This window comes from Nerophis ophidion, linkage group LG01 (assembly GCF_033978795.1).
Source record: "Nerophis ophidion isolate RoL-2023_Sa linkage group LG01, RoL_Noph_v1.0, whole genome shotgun sequence".
Lineage (NCBI taxonomy): Eukaryota > Metazoa > Chordata > Actinopteri > Syngnathiformes > Syngnathidae > Nerophis > Nerophis ophidion.
In genome coordinates this window covers 32,573,029-32,597,501 of record NC_084611.1, presented here as the reverse complement: position 1 = coordinate 32,597,501, position 24,473 = coordinate 32,573,029, and the positions used below count along the sequence as shown (strand labels likewise).

The window sequence follows — 24,473 nt, the reverse complement described above, 5'->3', positions numbered from 1 at the left end:
CAGTAATTCAAGGCAGGCGCAGACTATACGAAATACGGTATATTATTTATAAAGCAAGTTTGAGTATCATTGGAAAATGTTCCCCTAGTCCCGGCCTTGGCGTGCTGCCCGCCTTGGCACGCATATATGTGTCCTCTTTTTGTGATTTAAGAATATGGTCAGCCTATCATAAAGCATAAAAAGCGAGCACATTTGAGACGGACATTAGATTCAGAAAAAAACCGCGTGGTAATCATTATCCATATTCCTAACAAAGAAGAATGATTACCACTCCACTCCAGTTGGTGGCGGTAATGTGCATTAAATGTGGTTTGCCAACTGCCAAAAAGCAACAGAAGAAGAAATACACAAGTCTCAGCACTGTGACTTCATTCGCGGGAAACCGGCTGCCGTCTTTGGCCTCCTACCGCCCCACTTCGAATTAAACACGACGGTTCTTGTCGTGGAATTCAGTTTGAAATCTTACCAGCGTGTTTTAACGGCGTCCGCCATTGCTGTCTTTCTTGCACAGCCGTCTGGTTGAGCTGTCGTCGGTGTTACGTCGAGCCTCACGACACCTGGGCTAACGCCGCCGCTAGCCGGGACAAAAGGCTTTTTACGCTGTCAGAGAATGAGATAGCGAGGCACCATGAGCCACATAGACTTGGAACGTTTCCGTTTTCACAAGACAGCCGTCCAATTACCAACAAACGGCTCCAAAAGCCCGGAGTCCGAGAAAGAAAACAAGCCAGGTAAGTAAGGTAGCATGCCCGAGTCGTTAGCCGGATGTGTAAACCGGTACTATTGTTGGTCTCCGACATTAACATAATTCTTCGTGGCAATGTTCACTGACTCCATTTTGCCACAGTAATATTGATCATATTATTTACTACGTACGACGAACCACGTAACTTTGTGTTGTTTCTATATCAATAGAATTTGACACGTGACGTAACAGTTGAATAACTTCTGTAGCTTGGTTGCGACTTGTCCTGGGTGTACCCCGCCTTCCGCCCAAATGCAGCTGACATAGGCTCCAGTACCCCCCGCCAACCCAAAAGGGACAAGTGGTAGAAAATGGATTGATGGATACAGGACTGAGCGATTTTTAATATCTCTATTTTTAGGCCATATCGCGATACATGATATATGTCTTGATATTTTGCCTTGATACATATAATCACAGCAGTATGATGATTCCATGTGTCTACATTAAAACATCCTTGTTCATGCTGCATTAATATATGCTCACTTTAAACTTTCATGCACAGAGGGAAATCACAACTAAGTCATTTGACCAAAACTGTATCAAAACGAAGGTCCTGAGTAGTCCTGAGTTCAATCCCGGGCTCGGGATCTTTCTGTGTGGAGTTTGCATGTCCTCCTGCGACTGCGTGGGTTCCCTCCGGGTACTCCGGCTTCCTCCCACTTCCAAAGACATGCACCTGGGGATAGGTTGATTGGCAAAACTCAAATGGGCCCTAGTGTGTGAATGTGAGTGTGAATGTTGTCCATCTGTGTTGGTCCTGCGATGAGGTAGCGACTTGTCCAGGGTGTACCCCGCCTTTCGCCCGATTGTAGTCTGAGATAGGCACCAACGCCCCCGGCTACCCCAAAGGGAATAAGCGGTATAAAATGGATGGATGGGCTCCAAAAGCCCGGAGTCCGAGAATGAAAACAAGCCAGGTAAGTAAGGTAGCATGTACGAGTCCTTAGCCTTGTCGGTCTCTCCGACATTAATAGCATTCTTCGTGGCAATGTTCACTAACTCCATTTTGCCACAGTAATATTGGTCATATTATTTACCATGTACGACGAACCACGTAACTTTGTGTTGTTTCTATATCAATAGAATTTGACACATGTGGCGTAACAGTTGAATATCTTCTATAGCTAGGTGGCGACTTGTCCAGGGTGTACATCGCCTTCCGCCCGAATGCAGCTGAGATAGTCTCCAGTATCCCCCGCCACCCCAAAAGGGACAAGCGGTAGAAAATGGATGGATGGATGGACATAAGGCTGGGCGATTTTTAATATCTCTATTTTTAGGCCATATCGCGATACATGATATATGCCTCGATATTTTGCCTTGATGCATATAATCACAGCAGTATGATGATTGTATGTGTCTACATTAAAACATCCTTGTTCATACTGCATTAATATATGGTCACTTTAAACTTTCATGCACAGAGGGAAATCACAACTAAGTCAATTGACCAAATCTGTATCAAAACGAAGGTTCTGAGTAGTCCTGAGTTCAATCCCGGGCTCTGGATCTTTCTGTGTGGAGTTTGCATGTCCTCCCTGTGACTGCGTGAGTTCCCTCTGGGTACTCCGACTCCTCCCACTTCCAAAGACATGCACATGGGGATGGGTTGAATGGCAACACTAAAATGGGCCCTAGTGTGTGAATGTGAGTGTGAATGTTGTCTATCTGTGTTGGCCCTGCGATGAGGTCGCGACTGGTCCAGGGTGTAGTCCGCCTTCCGCCCGATTGTAATTGAGATAGGCACCAGCGACTCCAAAGGGAATAAAATGGATGGATGGGCTCCAAAAGCCCGGAGTCCGAGAAAGAAAACAAGGCAGGTAAGTAAGGTAGCATGCCCGAGTCCTTAGCCTTGTTGGTCTCTCCGACATTTATAGCATTCTTCGTGGCAATGTTCACTAACTCCATTTTGCCACAGTAATATTGATCATGTTGTTTACTACTTACGACGAACCACGTAATGTTCTATTGTTTCTAAAACAATAGAATTTGACACACGTGACGTAACAGTTGAATATCTTCTATAGCTTGGTGGCGACTTGTCCAGGGTGTACGCCGCCTTCAGCCCGAATGCAGCTGAGATAGGCTCCAGTACCCCCCGCCACTCCAAAAGGGACAAGCGGTAGAAAATGGATGGATGGACATAGGGCTGGGCGATTTTTAATATCTCTATTTTTGGGCCATATCGCGATACATGATATATGTCTCGATATTTTGCCTTGATGCATATAATCGTCTACATTAAAACATCCCTGTTCATACTGCATTAATATATGCTCACTTTAAACTTTCATGCACAGGGGAAATCACAACTAAGTCAATTGACCCAATCTGTATCAAAACGAAGGTTCTGAGTAGTCCTGAGTTCAATCCCGGGCTCTGGATCTTTCTGTGTGGAGTTTGCATGTCCTCCCTGTGACTGCGTGGGTTCCCTCCGGGTACTCCGGCTTCCTCCCACTTCCAAAGACATGCACCTGGGGATGGGTTGATTGGCAACACTAAAATGGGCCCTAGTGTGTGAATGTTGTCTGTCTGTGTTGGCCCTGTGATGAGGTGGCGACTTGTCCAGGGTGTACTCCGCCTTCCGCCCGATTGTAGCTGAGATAGGCACCAGCGCCCCCTGCAACCCCGAAGGGAATAAGCGGTAGAAAATGGATGGATGGAACCACATAACTTTGTGTTGTTTCTATGTCAACGAGTCATACGTAGAATTTGACACGTGACGTAACAGTTGAATATTTTCTATAGCTCGGTGGTAAATTGTCCAGGGTGTACCCCGCCTTCCGCCCGAATGCAGCTGAGATAGGCTCCAGCACCCCCCGCCACCCCAAAAGGGACAGGCGGTAAAAAAATGGATGTAGGGCTGGGCTATATATCGATATACGCGATATATCGCGGGTTTGTCTCTCTGCGATATAGAAAATGACTAAATCGTAATATTCGAGTATACGTTCTCACACAGTTGTTTTTAGCTGCGGGCATTACACTACAGGCTCTTCCCACTACTTCTTGTCTCTCATTCTCACAGACAGCAAGCGCACAAACTTACATACTTCACATACTGTCACGTCATACGTCACATACGTATACGCCCTCGTGGAGCAGGGAGGTAGCAGCGTGGCTAACAGTAGCTGTGATGCTAGCGGAGTGTTGCGGGCGGGAATATGAGAGAAAGAAGGTGCGAATGAAGGAAGAATTAATTCCCAAGAAAAACAGCAAGGGGTTCAAAGTCTGGCGGTGATTCTGCTTCAAGTGGGAATATGTCGAATAGACAACTTTAATTTGTCAAGTGTGGGGCACAAGCGTTGCTACGAAAAGTAGCATTACTGCTAATATGTAGCATCATCTGAAAAGTCACCTGCTAATAACGTTAATAAATACGGTTTTGATAAATTGGCTTAGTTGTGATTTCCTTCTCTGCATGAAAGTTTAAAATGAGCATATATTAATGCAGTATGAAGAAGAATGTTTTAATGTAGACACATACTATCACCATACTGCTGTGATTATATGTATCAAGTGTTAATCCAAGGCTAAGGCAAAATACTGCAATATATATCGTATATCGCCTAATGGCCTAAAACTACCGAGATAGTAAAAAAAGGCCATATCGCCCAACCCTGGATGGATGTCCCCATATACAGTCATGGTCAAAAGTTTGTAAAGAAAATAATGTCATGGCTGACTTTAGTTTCCAATCATTTCTAAAGCTCTTATTTTTTTTTTTTGTGATAGAGAGATTGGAGCACATACTTGTTGGTCACAAATAAACATTCATGAAGTTTGGTTCTTTTATGAATTTATTATGGGTCTACTGAAAAGATGACCAAATCTGCTGGGTCAGAAGTATACATACAGCAATGTTAATATTTAGTTGCATGTCCCTTGGCAAGTTTCACTGCAATAAGGCACTTTTGGTAGCCATCCACAAGATTCTGCTTGGATTTTTGACCACGCCTCTTCACAATTGGTGCAGTTCTGCTAAATGTGTTGGTTTTTTTGACATGGAATTGTTTCTTCAGCGTTGTCCACACATTTAAGTCAGGACTTTGTGAAGGCCATTCTAAAACCTTAATTCTAGCCTGATCTGACCACAGAACTTTCCTCCTTAAGGTCTTATCTTTGCCCATGTGATATCAGATGAAACAAAAATTGAGCTGTTTGGCCACAATACCCAGCAATATGTTTGGAGGAGAAAAGGAAAGGCCTTTAATCCCAGGAACACCACCCTACCGTCAAGCAGGGTGGTGGTAGTATTATGCTCTGGGCCTGTTTTCCTGCCATTGGAACTGGTGCTTTACAGAGATTAAATGGGACAATGTAAAAGGAGGATTACCTCAAAATTCTTCAGGATAACCTAAAATCATCAGCCCGGAGGTTGGGTCTTGGGCGCAATTGAGTGTTCCAACAGCACAATGACCCCAAACACACGTTTAAAGTGGTAAAGAAATGGCTAAATCAGGCTAGATTTAAGGTTTTAGAATGGCCTACCCAAAGTCCTGACTTAAACGTGGGGACAGGGCTGAAGAAACATGTCCATGTCAGAAAACAACACTTTTAGCTGAACTGCACCAGTTTTGTCAAGAGGAGTGGTTCAGAACACATCCAAACACCTCCATTAAGGTTTTATATACATGTTGTAAGCATTTACTGTATATTATGTAGTAACAGGCACATTTATAATATGTATGGGAATATTTACCTATTTTGCTCATTTAAAGCATACACGGCACATTCATTTAAAACATGCATCAGAACATTTGCTTTTTTTCAACTCCATCACTGATTACTGCTTACTGCAGACTTTGAGGGCCAACAAACATAAGAAAACAGGACTTACTGTACAGGGTCTGCTGTCATTAGGATGCAGACTGCTACAATGTTCATATACCCCCATGTATAATCCTTGCAAAGAAAAGGGGGGAGAACCAAGCGTCTTTTCGTGTTGTTCTCGCCGATCCCGGTTATAAATTGGCTAGTCGAAATACATCCGCCTTCTATTATCCAGGTGAGAGGCATGATTGATGAAGTTATTTTGGTAAAAAAACAATTCCTCTTATCAACTATGAGGTGGGACCCAATAGTGGAACACATATCACATTTCTCTCTCCTTCATTGCACTACAAGCCCCCACAATGCAGTCAGTGCTGTGCAAAGGATTCTGGGAGATGTAGTTTATTTTCAGATCCGCCAAGGCAAAGGTGCCAAAAAAAACTACTCGCCAACTTTTGTTTGATACCATATCACGTCATGGCATATTGATACTGTTACAGCCCTAATGTTCATGTATGGTGACATATTTTATTCAGTTTCAGTGTTGTCATTTGACTTACCTTTTCCCTACAGCCCATATGAAACCTGCCAAAGCATCATCAAAGTCCCATACCCGAGGGGTGGTCTTTGATGAGGTTATCGTTCTATCTGATGAAGAAGATGACCCAGTAACAAAAAATGTGTTATCAAGACACTCCAGGTTGGCGTCAACCCAAATAATGAATCTATTTGTTTTTACATTCCTTTATTTACTTCTGCTGTGTGTATTCTTCAGGGCTCCCGTGGAGAAATTGTCTAAAATTGTCACAAATGATGACGAAGAAATGGAAGAAAAAATGTCTGAACTGGCTGATATGTTCCCTCAGTTGTCGAGGCAGAAGCTCTTAGAGGTGAGATCAAAGATGCTCAGTTTTTATTAGGGGTGCACGATAAATATTGGGTCGATATTAAGAAAATATGACATTACAGAGATAAATCCGATAATAAAAAGTAGCTTTGACAACTACCGATTAAAAAAAAAATAATAATAATTAAATGAAAGACTTTAAGGTTCAGCTCCCGCGCCCTTCTATGCTGGAGTTCCACAGTCAACATCACTGAGGCCGCATTTAAAAGCAGTGGTCACATATATTATGCAAAGCAGGTCCAGGACGCACAATACGTGACGGAATTTGCTGGGGCCTTGGGATTTAGCCTTGTCTCTGCTTCGTCTGCGTGCTGTCGTCTTATCTGTGTTGAGGTCCTTGAAGTCCTTGGCTGTTAGCGGGCTAAAACAAAGATAACATCTGCGGCTGAGGCCACTCCTCAGACAAGAAGTTTTTCTCCTTGCACAAACAGAAAAAGGACAGCTTAAGCACAATAGCTAATAACTATAGCAACGGACTTTAAGCATACTAAAGTTGTGTGTTAATATATATACATGATTATTCTACTGACCTTGCTTGGTCACCAAACGCGAATTGAGTGTGGACTGTCGAGTGGCTGTTACAAGTGGGCGTTTTAAAGTCTCTTTTCCACTGCACAACACCTACAGTACTTCCGTATGTCTACTAGCTAGTCCCTCGTTTATTGCTTATGGGGGGGCCATCTGTTGTCCGTGACTCATTTGTCATTGGCCCTAGCCATATTTCATAAAACAAAACACCAGCAAAAATTGCGAAAACAGCAAGAAGCACAATGAGGGGAAAAAAAGATTGACAGCCAATAACGACACAACGCTTTGTCTTTAAAAAGAAACAAAAAAAAAAACACAAAATGTTGTGTGCGTGTGTGCGCGTGCATACCGCCAAAAGTTTACATACACTTGTGAAGAACATAATGTCATGGCTGTCTTGAGTTTCCAATAATTTCTACAACTCTTATATTTTTGTGATAGAGTGATTGGAGCACATACTGGTTGGTTACAAAAAACATTAATGAATTTTGGTTCTTTTTATAAATGTATTATTTGTCTACTGAAAATATGACCAAATCTGCAGGGTACATACGTACAACAATGTTAATATTTGGTTACATGTCCCTTGGCAAGTTTCACTGCAATAAGGTGCTTTTGGTAGCCATCCACAAGCTTCTGCTTGAATTTTTGACCACTCCTCTTGACAAAATTGGTACAATCCAGCTAAATGTGTTGGTTTTCTGACATGGACTTGTTTCTCCAGCATTGTCCACACGTTTAGGTTCTAGCCTGATTTAGCCACTCCTTTACCACTTTTGACGTGTGTTTGGGATCATTTTCCTGTTGGAACACCCAACTGCGCCCAAGACCCAACCTCCGGAATGATGATTTTAAGTTGTCCTGAAGAATTTGGAGGTAATCCTCCTTTTTCATTGTACCATTTACACTCTGTAAAGCACCAGTTCCATTGGGAGCAAAACAGGCCTAGAGCACAATGCTACAACCACCTCCATGTTTGATTAGATTAGATTAGATTAGATTAGAAAGTACTTTATTTATTCCTTCAGGAGAGTTCCTTCAGAAAAATTAAAATTTTCAGCACAATCCCATTCAAGATCAGACAAACATTACAGGGAGACAGAACAGGATCGCTGACGGGTCTGCCGGCTTCCAGCGCCCCTTACAAAAAGGTGAGATAAAGATAAAGGTGTACACCGCCTTCCGCCCGATTGTAGCTGAGATAGGCGCCAGCGCCCCCCGCGACCCCAAAAGGGAATACGCGGTAGAAAATGGATAGATGGATGGAGTGGCCAAACAGCTCAATTTTAGTTTCATCTGACATCACATGAACAAAACTAAGACTTTCTGGAGGAAAGTTATGTGGTCCGAAGTAGTAAAAATGCCCGTGCCAACTTTTTTGCAACGTGTTGCTGCTATTAAATTCTAAGTTAATGATTATTTGCAAAAAAAAAATGTTCTCAGTTCGAACACTAAATATCTTGTCTTTGCAGTTTATTCAATTGAATATACGTTTAAAGGGACGTGCAAATTATCGTGTTCTGTTTTTATTTACGAATTACACAACGTGCCAAGTTCACTGGTTTTGGGTTTTTACATATGACACACAAATATGACTTGTTTCAAGAAAAAAAATCTAAAATCTGCAATGTGGTGAAACCACGCTATTTGGAGCGCGAGGTCTCCTCTTGGATCAAATGTGTCGACTTGAAGCGAATGCTGAGAAGTCATATTTGCCTCCATTTGATTTCTGATTAATGTATGATAATACATCCCTGGGTTTTTAGGTTGTTGGTAGTACAAGCACATTGGATGGAGCTGTTGCTGCATGTCTGCTAATGCCTGGTTATAAAGGTATGAACCCAATTGTTAGAAATGTAACCTGATACACACACTTCCACTACACTTACTGTATCCATGATCTGTACATTTTAGAGTCAGCAAATAAAGTGTTTAATATGTGTAATCAGTGGATCAAATTTGGAATGTTGCTTTTTTAGACCCAGATTGTGGAAAGAAGAGAAAGCAGGATGGCTCCCTCAGCTCACAGGACATAACGCAACCCAACAAAAGAAGAAAATCAGCAGTGAGATATTTAAACAAAAAAACATATCAGGCATGTGAAATGTCCGCATTTTTAAAGATACATTTTTCACGTCAAAATATCACTTCCACATTTTTTAAAATAAAAAAAAATACAAACGCTCGCCTTAGACGCAGGGCCTTTCTGTTCTTCTTGCCTAAACGCCGCACTGTTAGTTGCAGGACGTTAAGACGATCAGGAGCACCGAAACAAGCTTGCTAGTTAGCTAGCGTGTTGTTGCCTCCGTTTGCTCTCAGTCACAACGTTGACGGGTGTCTACATTGCTACTAATCACATCTGTTTGATTAGAATCCGAACACTACCAGTTCTGAACCAGTCATAGTTCTACAGTATTTATTACTAGCCAGCGAGCGAGAAGGAATATTTTTGATATGACGGGTGTAAACATAGGTCGCAACACTGGAGGTATATTACCGAAGGGGGCGTGGCCACAGGATAGCGCTGCCAAATAGGAATCTTTCTGAGTTATTTGCATACATATTATATAATTTTACATTACATTTTCAATGATAATAATGTTAGTAAATGATATACTAAAAATAATTTGGTACATTGCATGGGACAACATGAAAGTGTCAAAAAGACAGCCTAAAAAGGTTGACAATAAATATATACGTAAAATATAGTGACAAAATGTACCCAATTGCAGGGAATGTAGTTTTGTATTTTCTGAATTTTCTTCCAGGGCTTGCGGGGCAGTACTTCAAGTCGATATAAATATTCCTCTTTTTTTTTTTTATCAAAGGGTGCTCACATGCCTGATATGTAGTTAACTTTGTTTTTTTTTTTTTTTAAATTTTAAGATCCCCAAAATTGGGATAGAGATTTACTGTATAATTTCTTTGCATTTGTCTTTCTGCTATTGAAACGAGGAGGTGTCTGAAGATGAATCTGACAATGAAGAGGATGAACCCAGTTGGGAGAAGAAGGAGTCAATGGTCAAAAAGCTGCAGAGAAATTTTCCGGATCAGGACAAAGAGGTACACACATAATTCTCATATAATTAATCAGTTCCAGAGTCAAACTACCGGTTTTCATCCTAAAACTGTATAAACAATAAAGTAACATATTACACAAGTGTAAAAAGAAGTTAACCACGATAAGTCGTAGGGACTTTTAACACAATATGCATGTTGAAAAAAAGAGACATAATGACTGTTTATGTATTTGTTTACTTATGGTATATGTATTATTGATTTATTCACTGTTCTGTTACAAACATCATACTAAGAAATGGGCTAAAACTGCTATGATGTGAAAAGAGGTAGGATTAGATGAGCTCTGCTTCTTCCTGCTCCTTTTCGGACGTGCTGTAAAGAAAAAAACTGGAAATATGTGATGCATTACATACATTGTAATTGAATTGTATGCATGTTTGAAATAAACCGAACTGACATCGGACAAAAGTATTGGGTCACTGCTGGAGTCCTATTGCTTTCATTGTGAATATTCTTTAACAGTTCCTGTCTATATTTTTCACTTCTGGAATTTAAAGCCACTTGTGGAAACGGCACAATCATTAATAATATGTGTCACAAATTAAAAACAGAACTCACTGAGTAGATCCATTTGATGATTGCAAAGCCGCGTAATAGCAGATCAAATTTTTGTTTAAATGTGTGCCGTCGACTTAAGAAGTTCCTGCTTAAAAGTACTGCCCAGACCTTAGTTATCTCAATAATCTTCTGTTGTTAATGCAGGAACTACGCATGGTGCTGAAGGAACATGACTGGAATGTTGATGACGCTCTCCAGGTTCTACAAATATTCTCCGATCCAGGTCCGGACCCATTTTCTCCCAGATGTTTCTCCTGGTGTCTACATATGTCATTAGGGCTGCACGATTTTGAGAAAAAAAGTAATTGCTTTGATTCCCTCAAAAATTGCGACTGCAAAATGTTTTGCGATTTTTATGTTTTATACATAAAAAATGCATAAAACTGAGAAAATAACGAGGGAAGGAAGACATGTTACTTTTAGACTGTCAACATATTTTCGTCTCACATTAGAAGTATATGCATTCATTTACTTTTAAAAATGTTTGGCTTTATGCAGACACTCAGCTCTTGTGTCTATATCATTTTCTTAAACTGAACAAATAACCAATAAAAAGTGATCGTAGTCCATCCATCCATTTTATACCGCTTATTCCCTTTGCGGTCGTAGTAATCATAATATATAATATTGCAAGTAATCATTTTAAAGCGTATAAACTTTTATTTATCATTACTGAATAATTTTTTATCATTATACTGTATTTGGAAAGTAACTTTCTCTGTAAGTAAAAATGTTACTTAGATAAACACTGAACATCTTAAAGTGCATTTTTCCAGTTGGAAAAAATAGGGGTAGTCTTTAATTTTTTTTGCCCTCACTGCAGTCTCACTTGCTAGACCGTGTTGATGGTCTCATGTTGCCTGTCCAGGTTGAAGCTAAAATATTCCCACAACAGTATTTTTGGCTTTGTAATCATATTGTTACCTCTTAATTTTTGTTACTTTGCGGAACTTCCTACTAGCGAGTCACAAGAAGGGAGGCGTGCATCCTGTCTGTAAACTAGAAGTCTTGCCCCGCGCCCACCGAAACAAAGATTGTGAATGACTGAAAAGAGAGCTCACTGCATTCAGTTACTTCTACTGTTAAATAAACACGCACAGGTGCTGAGCGATGCACAGAGTAAGACCTCTTGTTCCCTGTTTGAAGCGCAAGATGAAGGAACAAACACGCACAGACATAGCAATTTGTCAATGCGGGCAAAGTATTCATCATCATTTTCATTTATTCTGCGATGAGGTCGCGACTTGTCCAGAGTGTACATCGCCTTCCGCCTGATTGTAGCTGAGATAGGCACCAGCGACCCCGAACGGGAATAAGCGGTAGACAATAGATGGATGGATTTTCATTTATTGTTCAATTAATTTACTGCATTGTATTGGCTCAAACCTAGTCACCATCAAAACTTTTTTAAAGGTGCAAGTACAGTGTTTGTTATTGGCGTACTGGCTGCCTCCACTGCAGCTTACACAAACATGCTCTTTCCTTAAAACAGTTTTGATTGACCAGCAGACAATTCTGATTGGCTAACTTTACTGTCACTCAAATGCCAGTGACGGCAAAGAAAAAAAATGCCTGTGAATGCAGAGAAATTCAATAACCTCGCCTCTTGCTGTCTGGTAATCGCACCAATTAAAATATCAATGTCGATTTGATGTCAATTAATCGTGAAGCCCTTTTTGTCATTTTTGTTCACTCTCATGCTGATTGTCATTTTTGTTAAACAACATGTAGGTAGCACCAGCTCACCTGACTGCACACCACAGAAATCCCAACAAGCAAAGAGCAGCAGAGATAAGTCGCAAACCAAGTTGCACCGACTCAGTGGTTCGGACAAGAGTAAAAGCAAAATACATGCTAAGAAGTCCAAAGACCTCAATGATGTTAATGAATTGGAGGACGATTCCGACGCTACAGTAGATAGTGATGACTTTTTAGAGGACCAAAACATAGAGTCCAAAAAAGAATTGGATAATTCTACTATGTCCACATGGATTAGCAAGGATTTATCTTCCTCTTTGACAAGAACAGCTACCTCCGTCAACCAGCAACCATCCTCTTCTTCCTCGTCCTCTGCCGCCCAAATGCTATCTAGGTTTGCCAGCGTGACTAGCATTGCCCAAAAGCAGGCGGCCGAGAGGAAGAAAAAAGCCCGCGCTTCTGATGAGCGCTTCAGTTCCGACGACGAGGACTCAATGAGCAGTGACTACGATGACTCAGATGAAGAGTTGAAAACGTCGAAACCCTCAGGAACCGTGATGGATCAGGTTGTCCAGTTTTTCCAGGAAGCCACTATTGATGAGCTGGCTTTGATTTCTGGTTGCTCTATTACAAAAGCCAAGAAGATAGTGGCGCTCCGACCCTTTGAAAATTGGACCAGCCTGGTGAGAAACCTAATGGTTGTCATTTTAATGTTGGTTAAGGCTGCACTAGAATTATTGAGTATGTATGACTATTTGAGAGTTAACATAACCTAACAGATAGGTCTAAACGATTACGGCAAATATAATAATCATGATCATTTAGATTTTTTATTGTAATGAAGATTGATTACACGATTATTCTTTAATTTGAAAACGTGAGTATTTATTGCACCACCAAAACTCAACTTTAAATATATCCTCACATTTATTGGTGTAATACATCTTGGACAATTTTGACCAGTATTTAAGGTCAAAGCTTAATAATTTTGTAAATGTATAAGTAAGGGCTTCAAGTACATTATGCTTATGCAAGGTACCGTACTTTTTTGAAACCGTCAAAACATCAGTCAGACGGGATGTGGCCCACTGAGCTATATTGTGAAGGGGGGGAATTTTGCTGTGCTTATGTTTTCAGCTTAACAAGTAAAGAGGCGACTCACTTGAGGCTGTTAAAAAAAGAGTGGGCTTCTGAAGTCGCGACCACTGTTTGTAAATTGATCTTACATCGATGATGTCGTTCACAACAATACAAGCAGTGTTGAGATGTGTTGTGGGTGTATAGATTCGATGTTTCAAAGTGACTGTTTCAACATTGTTTAGTTCAGGAAAAGGCGGTTGAGTGTGTCGGGCATAAATGAGCGCTACCAGACATATTATTTTCCCAAATAAATGTTTTTTTTCCTCACAATGACAACATTTATGTAGAATTAACTGATATTATTATTGCGTTTATCAGAAGATTCTGTTTTACTGGCCAATTATATGACTTTGTCCACGGTTATGAGAACGCGGAACTCATATGGCCTCTTTTTTTTTTTTAAGTTTCGTGGTTATTGATTAGGCATACTAGCGACGTGTCAAATAAAAAGTAACAACCATGGTGATATCCCAAACTTCTCATAGACATGCTCTTTTTTTTCACTCATTAGCTCATCTGTTTCACCGTCACAAGCTGCGCAATTAGCATGTACGTTTCGGGGCCCATTAAGTTTTGTTTTTTTCCGATTTTTATATTTTCATAATTGTGAAAAGCCATATTTAAAATCTACATCAAAATTTGATGACTTGTCCAGACCTACTCATAGAGCATCCTTTGTCTACAATAAGTCATGTGCATCAGTTCGTTGTGTGCACGCTAGAATTCTTAAAGGACCCCTCTTATGCAAAACCAACTTTTATTACCTGTTCGTACCTGTTTTGGTGTATATGGGATCCCCATAATTTATGGGGATCCCATATACAAGACTTATGGGCCATAAGTCTTAACAAAATTGAAATCAAACCATGGAGTTTTGGTCGACATATTTAATAAAAATAATATTGCCTTTTTCCAAATGGGCTCCAAACAAGCCGTTTCTCTATCCTTCTTTGTGGGGCAATACAACATCAACGCAACATTTTGACCAGAGCACCACCCTTGGATGTTATGTAGGCCACAAGGAAGGGTTTTAAATTTACACTTTTAAACCATTTTAGAAAAGTGTTTTGCTTAGACTATTTAACCCAGATTTGAAGATTATTCCTATTCATTTCCCCCCAAAAAAATACATTTTGTAAAAATTGGCCCCACATTTTTTTATATCCAATTTCCGTTACATCACGTTAAACATTCCATCTGGCTTGAAAACCTTCTCTTGCACTGTATCGTAATTTTTTCTGTATAGACAGCACAGCTGTCTTATTCTCCAATTATTTTAGCGCAAATGTTTTTCATCAATCAACTTTTCCTTCATGTCTTAGACAGAACTCATCCACAAGAACAACGGGCTGCAGGAGGACCTGCTTCTGGGTTGCAAAGTGGTTCTCAAGGAGCGTGCGATCGTGAGGCGACTCATGTCCAGTTGCGAGACTATTTCCTCCAAAATGGTCAAGCAGGTCACGGCGGTGATGAGGAGCGGCATGGGGTCCATGAAACAACCCAGTTTGCTCAATAGCCAGTGAGTGGCATGTTTCCCTACTATTGTTAATCCTAGTGTTCCCTCACCACGTTGCTGTGTACTCACTGCGGTCTCAGTGCATCGCAGATTTTAAAGTACCATTAATAGTTGAAAGTAGTTGCGACCAGCGCACCCTGGGCAGCTAATAGTTTACTAATTGTTGTCACAATCTTGAATCCCACTAGAACACAAGGTACAATAATAGTGCAAAAACAAAAATTACAGCACAACACAAAGAGCAATGTCCGTTAAGCAAGCGGAAGTGTCTCTATCTCCTAGGAAACTCTACAGTGTCAAAATTAGTTCCGTCAAATAATTACGTTTTTTAATCAAATTAACTACACTTTTGAATTTGGTATAATTGGGACTAACGCGTTATTACTCGCTTGCATAATATAAATCAACTTAAAAAAGCCCCCCGAAAATTGAACCCTGTTGCAATTTTGTTGTCAGAATGTCATATAGGAACATTTTTTAAATGTTTTTGTTGAATGCTTGTCAATTATTTGTTCAAAACTCCATCCATCCATTTTGTACCGCTTATTCCCTTTGGGGTCGCGATGAGCGCTGGTGCCTATCTCAGCTACAATCGGGCGGAAGGCGGGGTGCACCCTGGACAAGTCGCCACCTAATCACAGTAGTTTAAAATTCGTTAACAGTTTGGGGTGTATTTTGTAGGATATTTTGGCAACGAGCACAACAGTTAGTCGCCTCACTCATCTTAGCACTGATTTATGCATTGACCTGATCATATAACAACAAATGCCACCTTTTTAAGTACCGGTAACCATCCATGTTTGAGGTAAAGGAGCAAGTGAACACATAATAAATTGCATTATTATGAGTATACATGATTAATGTGATATTTTTTATTTAGTTTTTAGTTAATGTCATTTTGACTGCTCTTGTCAAAATACATAATTATTACAGTTTCAATAACTTTAGCCCTACCATAGCTCAGGGCCATTATAGCTGCTAGTAGAAGTAGTCAACACATTTAGTCACATGGTTACAATTTCTAAAGCTGAGGCTCACCACCCCGAATCTAGCTCCACCCGCCCCACTTCAATTGAGTTTAAAACCCCTAATTTAAAGTGTAATAATTGTTTTAAGAGCATAGTAAATGTTTGTGAAAACTGTGTGGAATGTGTTGACTTGTAAAAAAGTATTTAAATGTATATCGTATTCATAAAAATCTTACAATAAATATTGTCCCAACTTGTGAAAATTCCCTAGAATGTAATCCCCTCTATAATCGAGGAAACGCATTAATTAGATATTTAGGGTTGTGATTGTTGTTTGTAACTTGTCTCTTGTCGTTTAGGCTCCACCTTAAACCTTATCAGCTCATTGGTCTAAAGTGGCTGCTCCTTCTGCACGATCATGATCTGAGTGGCATCCTCGCTGATGAGATGGTGAGACTTTACGTCAGTCTACTTTTTGGCCATCATTTTGGCATAATAAGAAAGCCTTTTATCTCTGATGGGTATATGATAAAATAATGTATTATAGCGATTAATTCCCTCCTTACTGTATGAAGTTTTTCATTGAGATGAACAAGATTCATAACCACATTATAATCCGAAGTCATTACATCTTGGAACTATGGGGGTTTAGTGACCTGGATTATTGACAGCAAACAGCAACAATCCAGGCCCAACGTTTTTGGGCCTGGATTGGGCCTAAAACTGCTGCCCAAAATCTAAACAAAAATGCATAAAATAAAAAAGATCATAATGGTATTATTAGATAACTATTAAAATGTGTACACTGAGCCGTTGTCTGTAAAAGTCTAGTCATTTTAAACATTTTCTAAAGTGCAAATCGCAGACTTGGCACATTTTCTGATCAAATACAGTGCAGATCTATATATGTAAGGGATTACCCATATGGAGGTGATGCTCAGCTCGCTACCAATTCATCTTTAGATGTGCAATCATCACAAACCATGATAGGGCTGGATGACTACGGCAAAAGTAATAATCATAATTGTTTTGATTGATATTGAATTTTACGATTAATAACACGATTTGAAAACATCAGTATTTATTGTACCACCAAAACTCATCTTAAAATATAATTTAAAAGAACAATCAGATAAAAATGAGTAATTATTAAACAATAGGTTAAATAATACTACTAATAATATTAACAACAATAAATTAAAATAACAATAGCAATATGAATAAAAAAACAATATTAGATTTATTTTTTTAATTGTATTTTTGTTGAATTTTGTTTTTTACTTTACTCTTATTTTACCACCATCAAGTGTCTGCTTTTTCTGTCATAAATTTAATTTGATAAAATCTTCACATTCGTTGGTGCAATACATCTTTGGACATTTTTGACCAATATTATAAGCCAAGGCATAATCATTGTATAAATGTCTCTGTAAGTGTTTTACGTATATTATGCTTGTGTAAGATACTTTTTTTAAAACCTTTATCATGTTAGCACAGTCTGCATGGAAGTTACACACATCGCTGTTATTGTGAAGGGGGGGGAAGTGCATTGTTGTTCTGAGCTTGAAGGGGAAAAAAGATAGCCTCAAGTTTCGACTGCTGTCCTGTTCGAATGTTACATAGACAATGTTGTTACAACAATACAAGCAGATGTGTTGTGTGTATATGAATTGCTCCTGCTAGCTTTAGCTTCATAGTTTAGTCGATGTTTCAAGTGGTTTAGTTCAGGACGGGGCAGTTGAGTGTTTCAGGGACTAATGAGCGGTCCGGGACACATAATTTTCCAAACAAATGTTCCTTCTCCTCACAATGACAGCATTTCACTCATTTATGTCAATTTCTGTGATATTGGGCATTGGTCAGCGTATTCCATTTTATTGCCCAATTCTGTAGTACGGTCCACGGTTATGTTAGGCCATACAATTTCTGCATTAACATGTTTTTGCAGAGTTTAGTTTTTTATTATTGATTAGGCTTGTTAGGTCTTTGTCAAATGAAAAGTAGCAACCATGGTGAGATCCTAACTTCTAGTAGACATATCTTTTTCATTCATATGCTCACTCTTGTGTTTTACTATTACAAGCTCAGGAATTTTCATGCACGTGATGCAGGCCATTTTTTTTAAATAATATTTTTAGATAAGTGAAAAGCCCAAATCTAAATTAAGATCAAAACTATAAATTTCCCAGCCCTAACCTGTGCAATGTATTTCATATAAGTGTATGACAGTTATTCTTGCAGATTCGAATAAAAATCTGCAGAGAAAAGTCATAAGGTGAGGCAGCCAGCACTGCACCTGTGTGCACCTGAAGGCAGCCTGAACCTCATTGCACTGTCACTGGTTTCAACTCCCTAAAAGTCTTTGTTTTTGACTTGTTCCTATTATAATCTGGCTGACTCGCTCAGTAATCCCCTACCCCTTTATCTGCTCAGGGTTTGGGGAAAACGATCCAGGCTATTGCCTTCCTCGCCCATTTATTTGAGAATGGAATAGAGGGTCCTCACCTCATCACTGTGCCTGCTTCTACACTTGGTAAAACCCGTCACACTCACAAAACATGCACACGTTGATTATTTGGAAGTTTTCTGGGGTTTGTTATGAGTCATAATCAGTGTTAGGACTAACACCTTTTCATACTAATTACTTTTTTTGGTAGCGAGTAATATGTTACATCACTTTATAGTTGCATTTTATGTAACTTGATTTGTACTACTATTGCTACTACTTTTGAGGTGGGTGTATGTCAACAAGGCAATATCAAAAGGACAGCAACTGCACAAATAGAAGCACACTTTTCTTCTGCAAGCAACAGCCACAACCAAACTCCAAATTAATGTGATACAGTATATAGGGAGAGTCAAAATTACACCACAATATTTAAATACACGGTCACAACATGTAAGTACACACAAACTACTACGTGGACGGCGTGGCAAAGGTGGGCGAGTGGCCGTGCCAGCAATCTGAAGGTTACTGGTTCAATCCCCACCTTCTACCATCCTAGTCACGTCCGTTGTTTCCTTGAGCAAGATACGTCCTCCTTGCTCCTGATGGGTCCTGGTTAGCGCCGTGCAACGATCATAAAACTATGAACATACTATATATATTTTATAATAATACTAATTCCAGGCAATTGCGTGCTTCTAGCTTACGTCATCACAACATCCTGTTTCGGTAGTGCTGTTTCAGTGATAAAAGTATTTTGCCCGAGAGTCAAAAATGCAGTTAGGGACATTTTCAGACGAAAATTTTCGGTGGCCTAAACAGAGCCACTGAATCACATTCAATAAGTTTTAACTACCACCACTTACAGCAGGTGCTGCTGGTCAGAGACATCTCCTTCCAGTCAGTCACTCCCCACAAAATGTCATTGCTAAGCTAACACAGCTAATGTTGCTCTGACTGCGCCCTAACTGATGTCACACGTCACTTGGCAACAGGCACCGCCTTTTAAAGACACGCACTAATGTACTTTGAGTACATGAAAGTAACGCATTTTTTTACCTAGTAATTAATTACTAGGTAAAGAAGCTAATTAGTAATATAGTTTAAGTAAACTATTTTTTTGGTAAAGTAATGAATAACTATAATTAATATTTTTTCAGTTATTTATTAACACTGGTCCAATGCAACCAAATGGGCAAAGAGTGAGCTCTAAAATAAACCATCGGCTTGATTTGTCTCGTTTCGAATCCATCATTAAACAAAAAACAAGTTTGCATAACGCAGATATTTTTCTCTTCTACAGATAACTGGGGCAGAGAGCTGAAACTGTGGTGTCCGAGTCTGAAAGTCATAGTTTATTGTGGTAGGGTGGTTGAATCCTTTTTCCTTTTTTCTTCTATCAATGAACTACTTCAACAAGTTTGTGCACCTGTTCTCACTAAACCGGTGACACCAATTTTGAAAACATGTCTTGTGTTGTGTGTAGGATCTGTGGAAGACCGTCGTTACCTCAAGTATGACATCCTCAACGGAGAGCTTGAATTTAACGTTATTGTTACCACGTGAGCATCTCAAAGAGCACATTTGACACCCACCTTGGCGCTTCAACTCCATCTCACACTTTCTGTTCGCATTACGCTCTACAGGTACAACTTTGTCACAGGGAATGATAGCGACCGAGGTCTGTTCCGCAAGCTCCGCCTCAAGTACGCAATCTTTGATGAAGGCCACATGCTGAAGAACATGAAAACACTGCGCTACCGTCACCTCATGGCTGTTAACGTGAGTTCAGTGGTGCTCTTTGATACCTTAACCACATCTGACCATCATCACATATTCTCTTTTCTGTTCAGGCTAAACATCGCTTGCTGCTTACTGGCACTCCTTTACAAAACAACCTCTTGGAGCTGATGTCACTCCTCAACTTCATCATGCCTTCACTGTTCTCCAGTTCCACCACAGAGCTCTCCAAAATGTTTTCTATGGTATGTTATTTTTTTCATACCGGGGGGGGGTGTTAGTTAAAGACCAGAAAATAAACTCCATAGCAAAGCAATTATAAATATTACAACATGCTGCTTGAGACTTGCTAATATATTGAGCTTTGGATAGGACAGCGTTACGGTTTTGACATCATCAGATGAGTACAGGCTGCATTTAAACCGTTTACACACATACGCTAAGAAGAGAGTTTTGGAACTCTTCATCTTGGCCAATTGAAAAGTGTGCATTTTTGGGGACAAAATGTTGCGTTTGCGTGTGGACAAGAGGCCTAAACGCAGAGATAACTGCGTTTATTGCCTAAATTACTAGCTTTCAAAGTGGTGCTTCTCATGCTCGCTCCCCGCACCATGAAATGAACTGCCGCTGTAGCTATGGACCAACGTAAAATCAACTGCACCGCGGCCGTATGAAGTAAATCCTGTACGTTGTATAATATTACTTTATAAAACTACTGTCTACTAGTTTTTGAGGTTTTTTGGAAGGTATGTTGCACTTTAAAATTTTAGGGGGCCAATCACAGTTTAAAATTGGTTATTGTTAATTTCAGTGGGGGTGACGTTGATTTAAGATACGTGTTTTGACTTCCAAGCTCCGTCATTGAACCTATTAAGCTTGACAATTGGGGTACCACTGTATAAAAATTAAACAAATTTACAAAGTTGCTGAATGACAGCAAATTTAGAAAAGATGAAGCCTGAAAACTTAGTGATAAATGACTATATGCTTTCTGCCTCATCTAACCATATTCTCTGTAGAAATCTCACGAGGAGCAAAGTCGTTTTGAGAAAGATCGCATCTCTCAGGCCAAACGCATCATGAAACCCTTCATCCTCAGAAGAGTCAAGAATGAGGTGAGTCAATCAACATTGCTTTAGCATCCAAATCTGTGGTGTTGAGTTCTAGATTACAGCAAGTGTCTTAAACCCCAATGTTATTTATTACCAAATTACACAACTTCCAGGGTTTCGAGTTTTCATTGAATTTGTACTATTTCCAGGTCCTCAGGCAGTTGCCTGCCAAAGATGAGAAGGTGGAGTTCTGCCCCATGAGCGAGAAGCAGCAGGTTCTCTACCAAAGTCTTTTGCAAAAGCTCAAAGCTCCCGCCGGATGCGAGAGTAAGCCACATTTACCGCACCAGTTTGTGTGCCAAAAGGTTATTGAAGCCCATATCTTGACCTTCTTTTTTTTTTTCTCCCCCGCAGAGCGCGAGCTTAGTAACATGATAATGCAGTTAAGGAAGATGGCCAACCACCCACTGCTTCATCGACAATACTACACCACAGAGAAGCTCAAAACCATGAGCAAACTCATGCTAAAAGTTAGTGAAAGTGTTGAATATTACCCATAATATAGTCTGAACTTTTTATTGATTAGTGAAGATATAATTCATGTTACCCAATTTATAAGATGATGTTCTTCCTCTTGCTCAGGAGCCAACTCACTTAGAAGCAGATGCCGCGTTGATCCAAGAGGACATGGAGGTCATGTCAGATTTTGAGCTGCATCGTCTTTGCCAGCGGTACTCATCCATCACCTCCTACCAGTTGGAGAACAATCTGCTCCTCGACTCTGGGAAGTTCCACTGGCTCACAGAGACGCTGGTGTCACTCAAGGAGAAGGTTAGCTGCACACAATTGAGCACAACAAATTTGTTGTTTAGGTCACGTAAGATGGCGTTTGACTCATTCTTGCAGGGTGATCGGGTTGTGCTGTTCAGTCAGTTCACCATGATGCTGGACATTGTGGAGGTACTGCTGAAACATCTCAAGCATCGTTACGTTAGACTGGACGGGTCTACACCAATAGCGGACAGGTCAGCTAGACAGGCACTCGAAGCATTTGCGCTTCTAGGCTTTTTAATTCCTTAAACATTCTATTTTTACTAAACCCAAAACCAGTGAAGTTGGCACGTTGTGTAAATCTTAAATGAAAACAGAATACATTGATTTGCAAATTCTTTTCAACTTATATTCAATTGAATATACTGCAAAGACAAGATATTTAATGTTCAAACTGAGAAACTTGTTTTTGTTTTTTTTTGCAAATAATCAGTAACCCATTCTTGCTTGATGTACAGTTTAAGTTGTTCAACTGTCCGAGGTCTCCGTTGTCGTATATTCTGCTTAATAATGCGCCACACATTTTCAATGGGGGACAGGTCTGGACTACAGCCATGCCAGTCTAGTACCTGCACTCTTACTACGAAGCCATGCTGTTGTAACACGTGTTTAATGTGGCTTGACATTGTCTTGCTGAAATAAGCAGGGGCGTCCATGAAAAAGACGTTGGTTGGATGGCAACATATGTTGCTCCAAAACCTGTATGTACCTCTCAGCATTAATGGTGCCTTTACAGATGTGTAAGCTGCCATGCCTTGGCCACTAATACACCCCCATACCATCACAGATGCTGGCTTTTGAACTTTGAGCCTAAAACAATACGGATGGTTCTTTTCCTACTTGGCCAGGAGGACACAACGTCCACAGTTTCCCAAAAAAATTGAAATGTGAACTCATCAGACCACAGAACACTTTTCCACTTTGCACCAGTCCATCTTAAAGGAGCTCAGGCCCAGCAAAGCCAGCGGCGGTTCTGGGTGTTGTTGATAAATGGCTTTCCTTTTGCATAGTAGAGTTTTAACTTGTTCTTACAGATGTAGCGACCAACTGTAGATACCTATAGTGGTTTTCTGAAGTGTTCCTAAGCCCATGTGGTGATATCCTTTACACTGATGTCGGTCTTAGATGCAGGATCAAAGGTGCAGTGATTTCTCCAGATTCTCTAAACCTTTTGATGATATTATGGACTGTAGATTGTGAAATCCCTAAATTGCTTGTAATAGCCAGTTGAAAAATGTTGTTCTTAAACTGACAATTTACTGACGCATTTGCTCACAAAGTGGTGACCCTCACCCCATCCTTGTTTGTGAATGACTGAGCATTTCATGGAACCTTCTATTAGCCTGCAGCTGGGGAGAGTGCCCACGCTCTGGAAGACGTCGTGCATCGTTCCAGTTCCCAAAAAAAACTGCCCCAGTGAGCCGAACGACTACAGACAATTGGCGCTCACCTTTCATATAATGAAGACAATGGAGCGGCTCTTTCTCGGCCTCCTCAGACCACAGGTGCAACATGCCCAGGACAGCCTGCAGTTTGCGTACCAGGCAGGTGTTGGTATGGAGGATGCTATCCTTTACCTGCTGCACCGAGTCCAGTGACACCTGGATAAGGGAAATAGCACTGTGAGGATCCTGTTTCTGGACTTCTCGAGTGCCTTTAATACTATCCAGCTCAGCCTTCTCCAGGACAAGCTGGACAGAATGCGAGTGGACCCCTGCCTGGTTGCCTGGATTTCAAACTACCTCACCGATAGGCCGTAATACGTCAGACTGAAGGACATCACGTCAGACACTGTGATCCGTAGCACCGCAGGGAACGGTGCTGGCCCCTCTTATCTTCACCCTGTACACCACTGACTTCTGCTACAACTCAGAGCTGTGTCACATCCAGAAGTATGCGGATGACACAGCAATCGTCAGGTGCATCAGGGAAGGCATAGAGGAGGAGTTTCGGAGCCTGGTGAGGGACTTTGCTGTCTGGTGTCACAGGAACCTCTTGCAACTCAATCTGTCAAAGACCAAGGAGCTGTTCATTGACTTTGGGAGGTCAAGTCCAAGGTCACAACCTATTTTGATCAATCAATCAATGTTTATTTATATAGCCCTAAATCACAAGTGCCTCAAAGGGCTGCACAAACCACGACATCCTCGGTAGGGCCCACATAATGGCAAGGAAAAACTCACCCCAGTGGGACGTCGACAATGATGACTATGAGAAACCATGGAGATGACTGCATATGTGGGCAACCCCCCACCCCCTAGGGGACCGAAAGCAATGGATGTCGAGCGGATCTAACTTGATACTGTGAAAGTCCAATCCATAGTGGATCTAACGTAACCGTGAGAATCAAGTCCAAAGTGGATCCAATATAGTAGCGAGAGTCCCGTCCAAAGTGGAGCCAGCAGGAAACCATCCCAAGCGGAGGCGGATCAGCAGCGCAGAGATGTCCCCAACCAATACACAGGCGAGCAGTCCATCCTGGGTCCT

At 40.6% G+C, this 24,473-nt stretch overlaps 1 protein-coding gene across 2 annotated transcripts in view; it reads left to right on the top strand.

Annotated features, from left to right (window-relative positions):
* The first annotated feature begins 315 nt into the window (after positions 1 to 315).
* smarcad1a (SWI/SNF-related, matrix-associated actin-dependent regulator of chromatin, subfamily a, containing DEAD/H box 1 a) overlaps positions 316 to 24,473 on the top strand; it is a 33,879-nt gene continuing 9,721 nt past the window's right edge. Inside the window, exons 1-20 of one of the 2 annotated variants that reach the window (XM_061901020.1) lie at positions 316 to 731; positions 6,095 to 6,221; positions 6,297 to 6,411; positions 8,723 to 8,789; positions 8,936 to 9,021; positions 9,915 to 10,019; positions 10,740 to 10,818; positions 12,327 to 12,976; positions 14,756 to 14,952; positions 16,277 to 16,367; positions 18,351 to 18,450; positions 19,667 to 19,726; positions 19,850 to 19,925; positions 20,010 to 20,145; positions 20,217 to 20,348; positions 21,123 to 21,218; positions 21,365 to 21,482; positions 21,570 to 21,685; positions 21,798 to 21,986; positions 22,062 to 22,180. In XM_061901020.1, the coding sequence (XP_061757004.1) occupies positions 629 to 731; positions 6,095 to 6,221; positions 6,297 to 6,411; positions 8,723 to 8,789; positions 8,936 to 9,021; positions 9,915 to 10,019; positions 10,740 to 10,818; positions 12,327 to 12,976; positions 14,756 to 14,952; positions 16,277 to 16,367; positions 18,351 to 18,450; positions 19,667 to 19,726; positions 19,850 to 19,925; positions 20,010 to 20,145; positions 20,217 to 20,348; positions 21,123 to 21,218; positions 21,365 to 21,482; positions 21,570 to 21,685; positions 21,798 to 21,986; positions 22,062 to 22,180 (2,762 nt within the window). In that variant the 5' untranslated portion in view covers positions 316 to 628. Of the gene's footprint in view, positions 732 to 6,094; positions 6,222 to 6,296; positions 6,412 to 8,722; positions 8,790 to 8,935; positions 9,022 to 9,911; positions 10,020 to 10,739; positions 10,819 to 12,326; positions 12,977 to 14,755; positions 14,953 to 16,276; positions 16,368 to 18,350; positions 18,451 to 19,666; positions 19,727 to 19,849; positions 19,926 to 20,009; positions 20,146 to 20,216; positions 20,349 to 21,122; positions 21,219 to 21,364; positions 21,483 to 21,569; positions 21,686 to 21,797; positions 21,987 to 22,061; positions 22,181 to 24,473 lie in introns of both variants that reach the window. The other variant, XM_061901014.1, reaches the window with a different exon arrangement.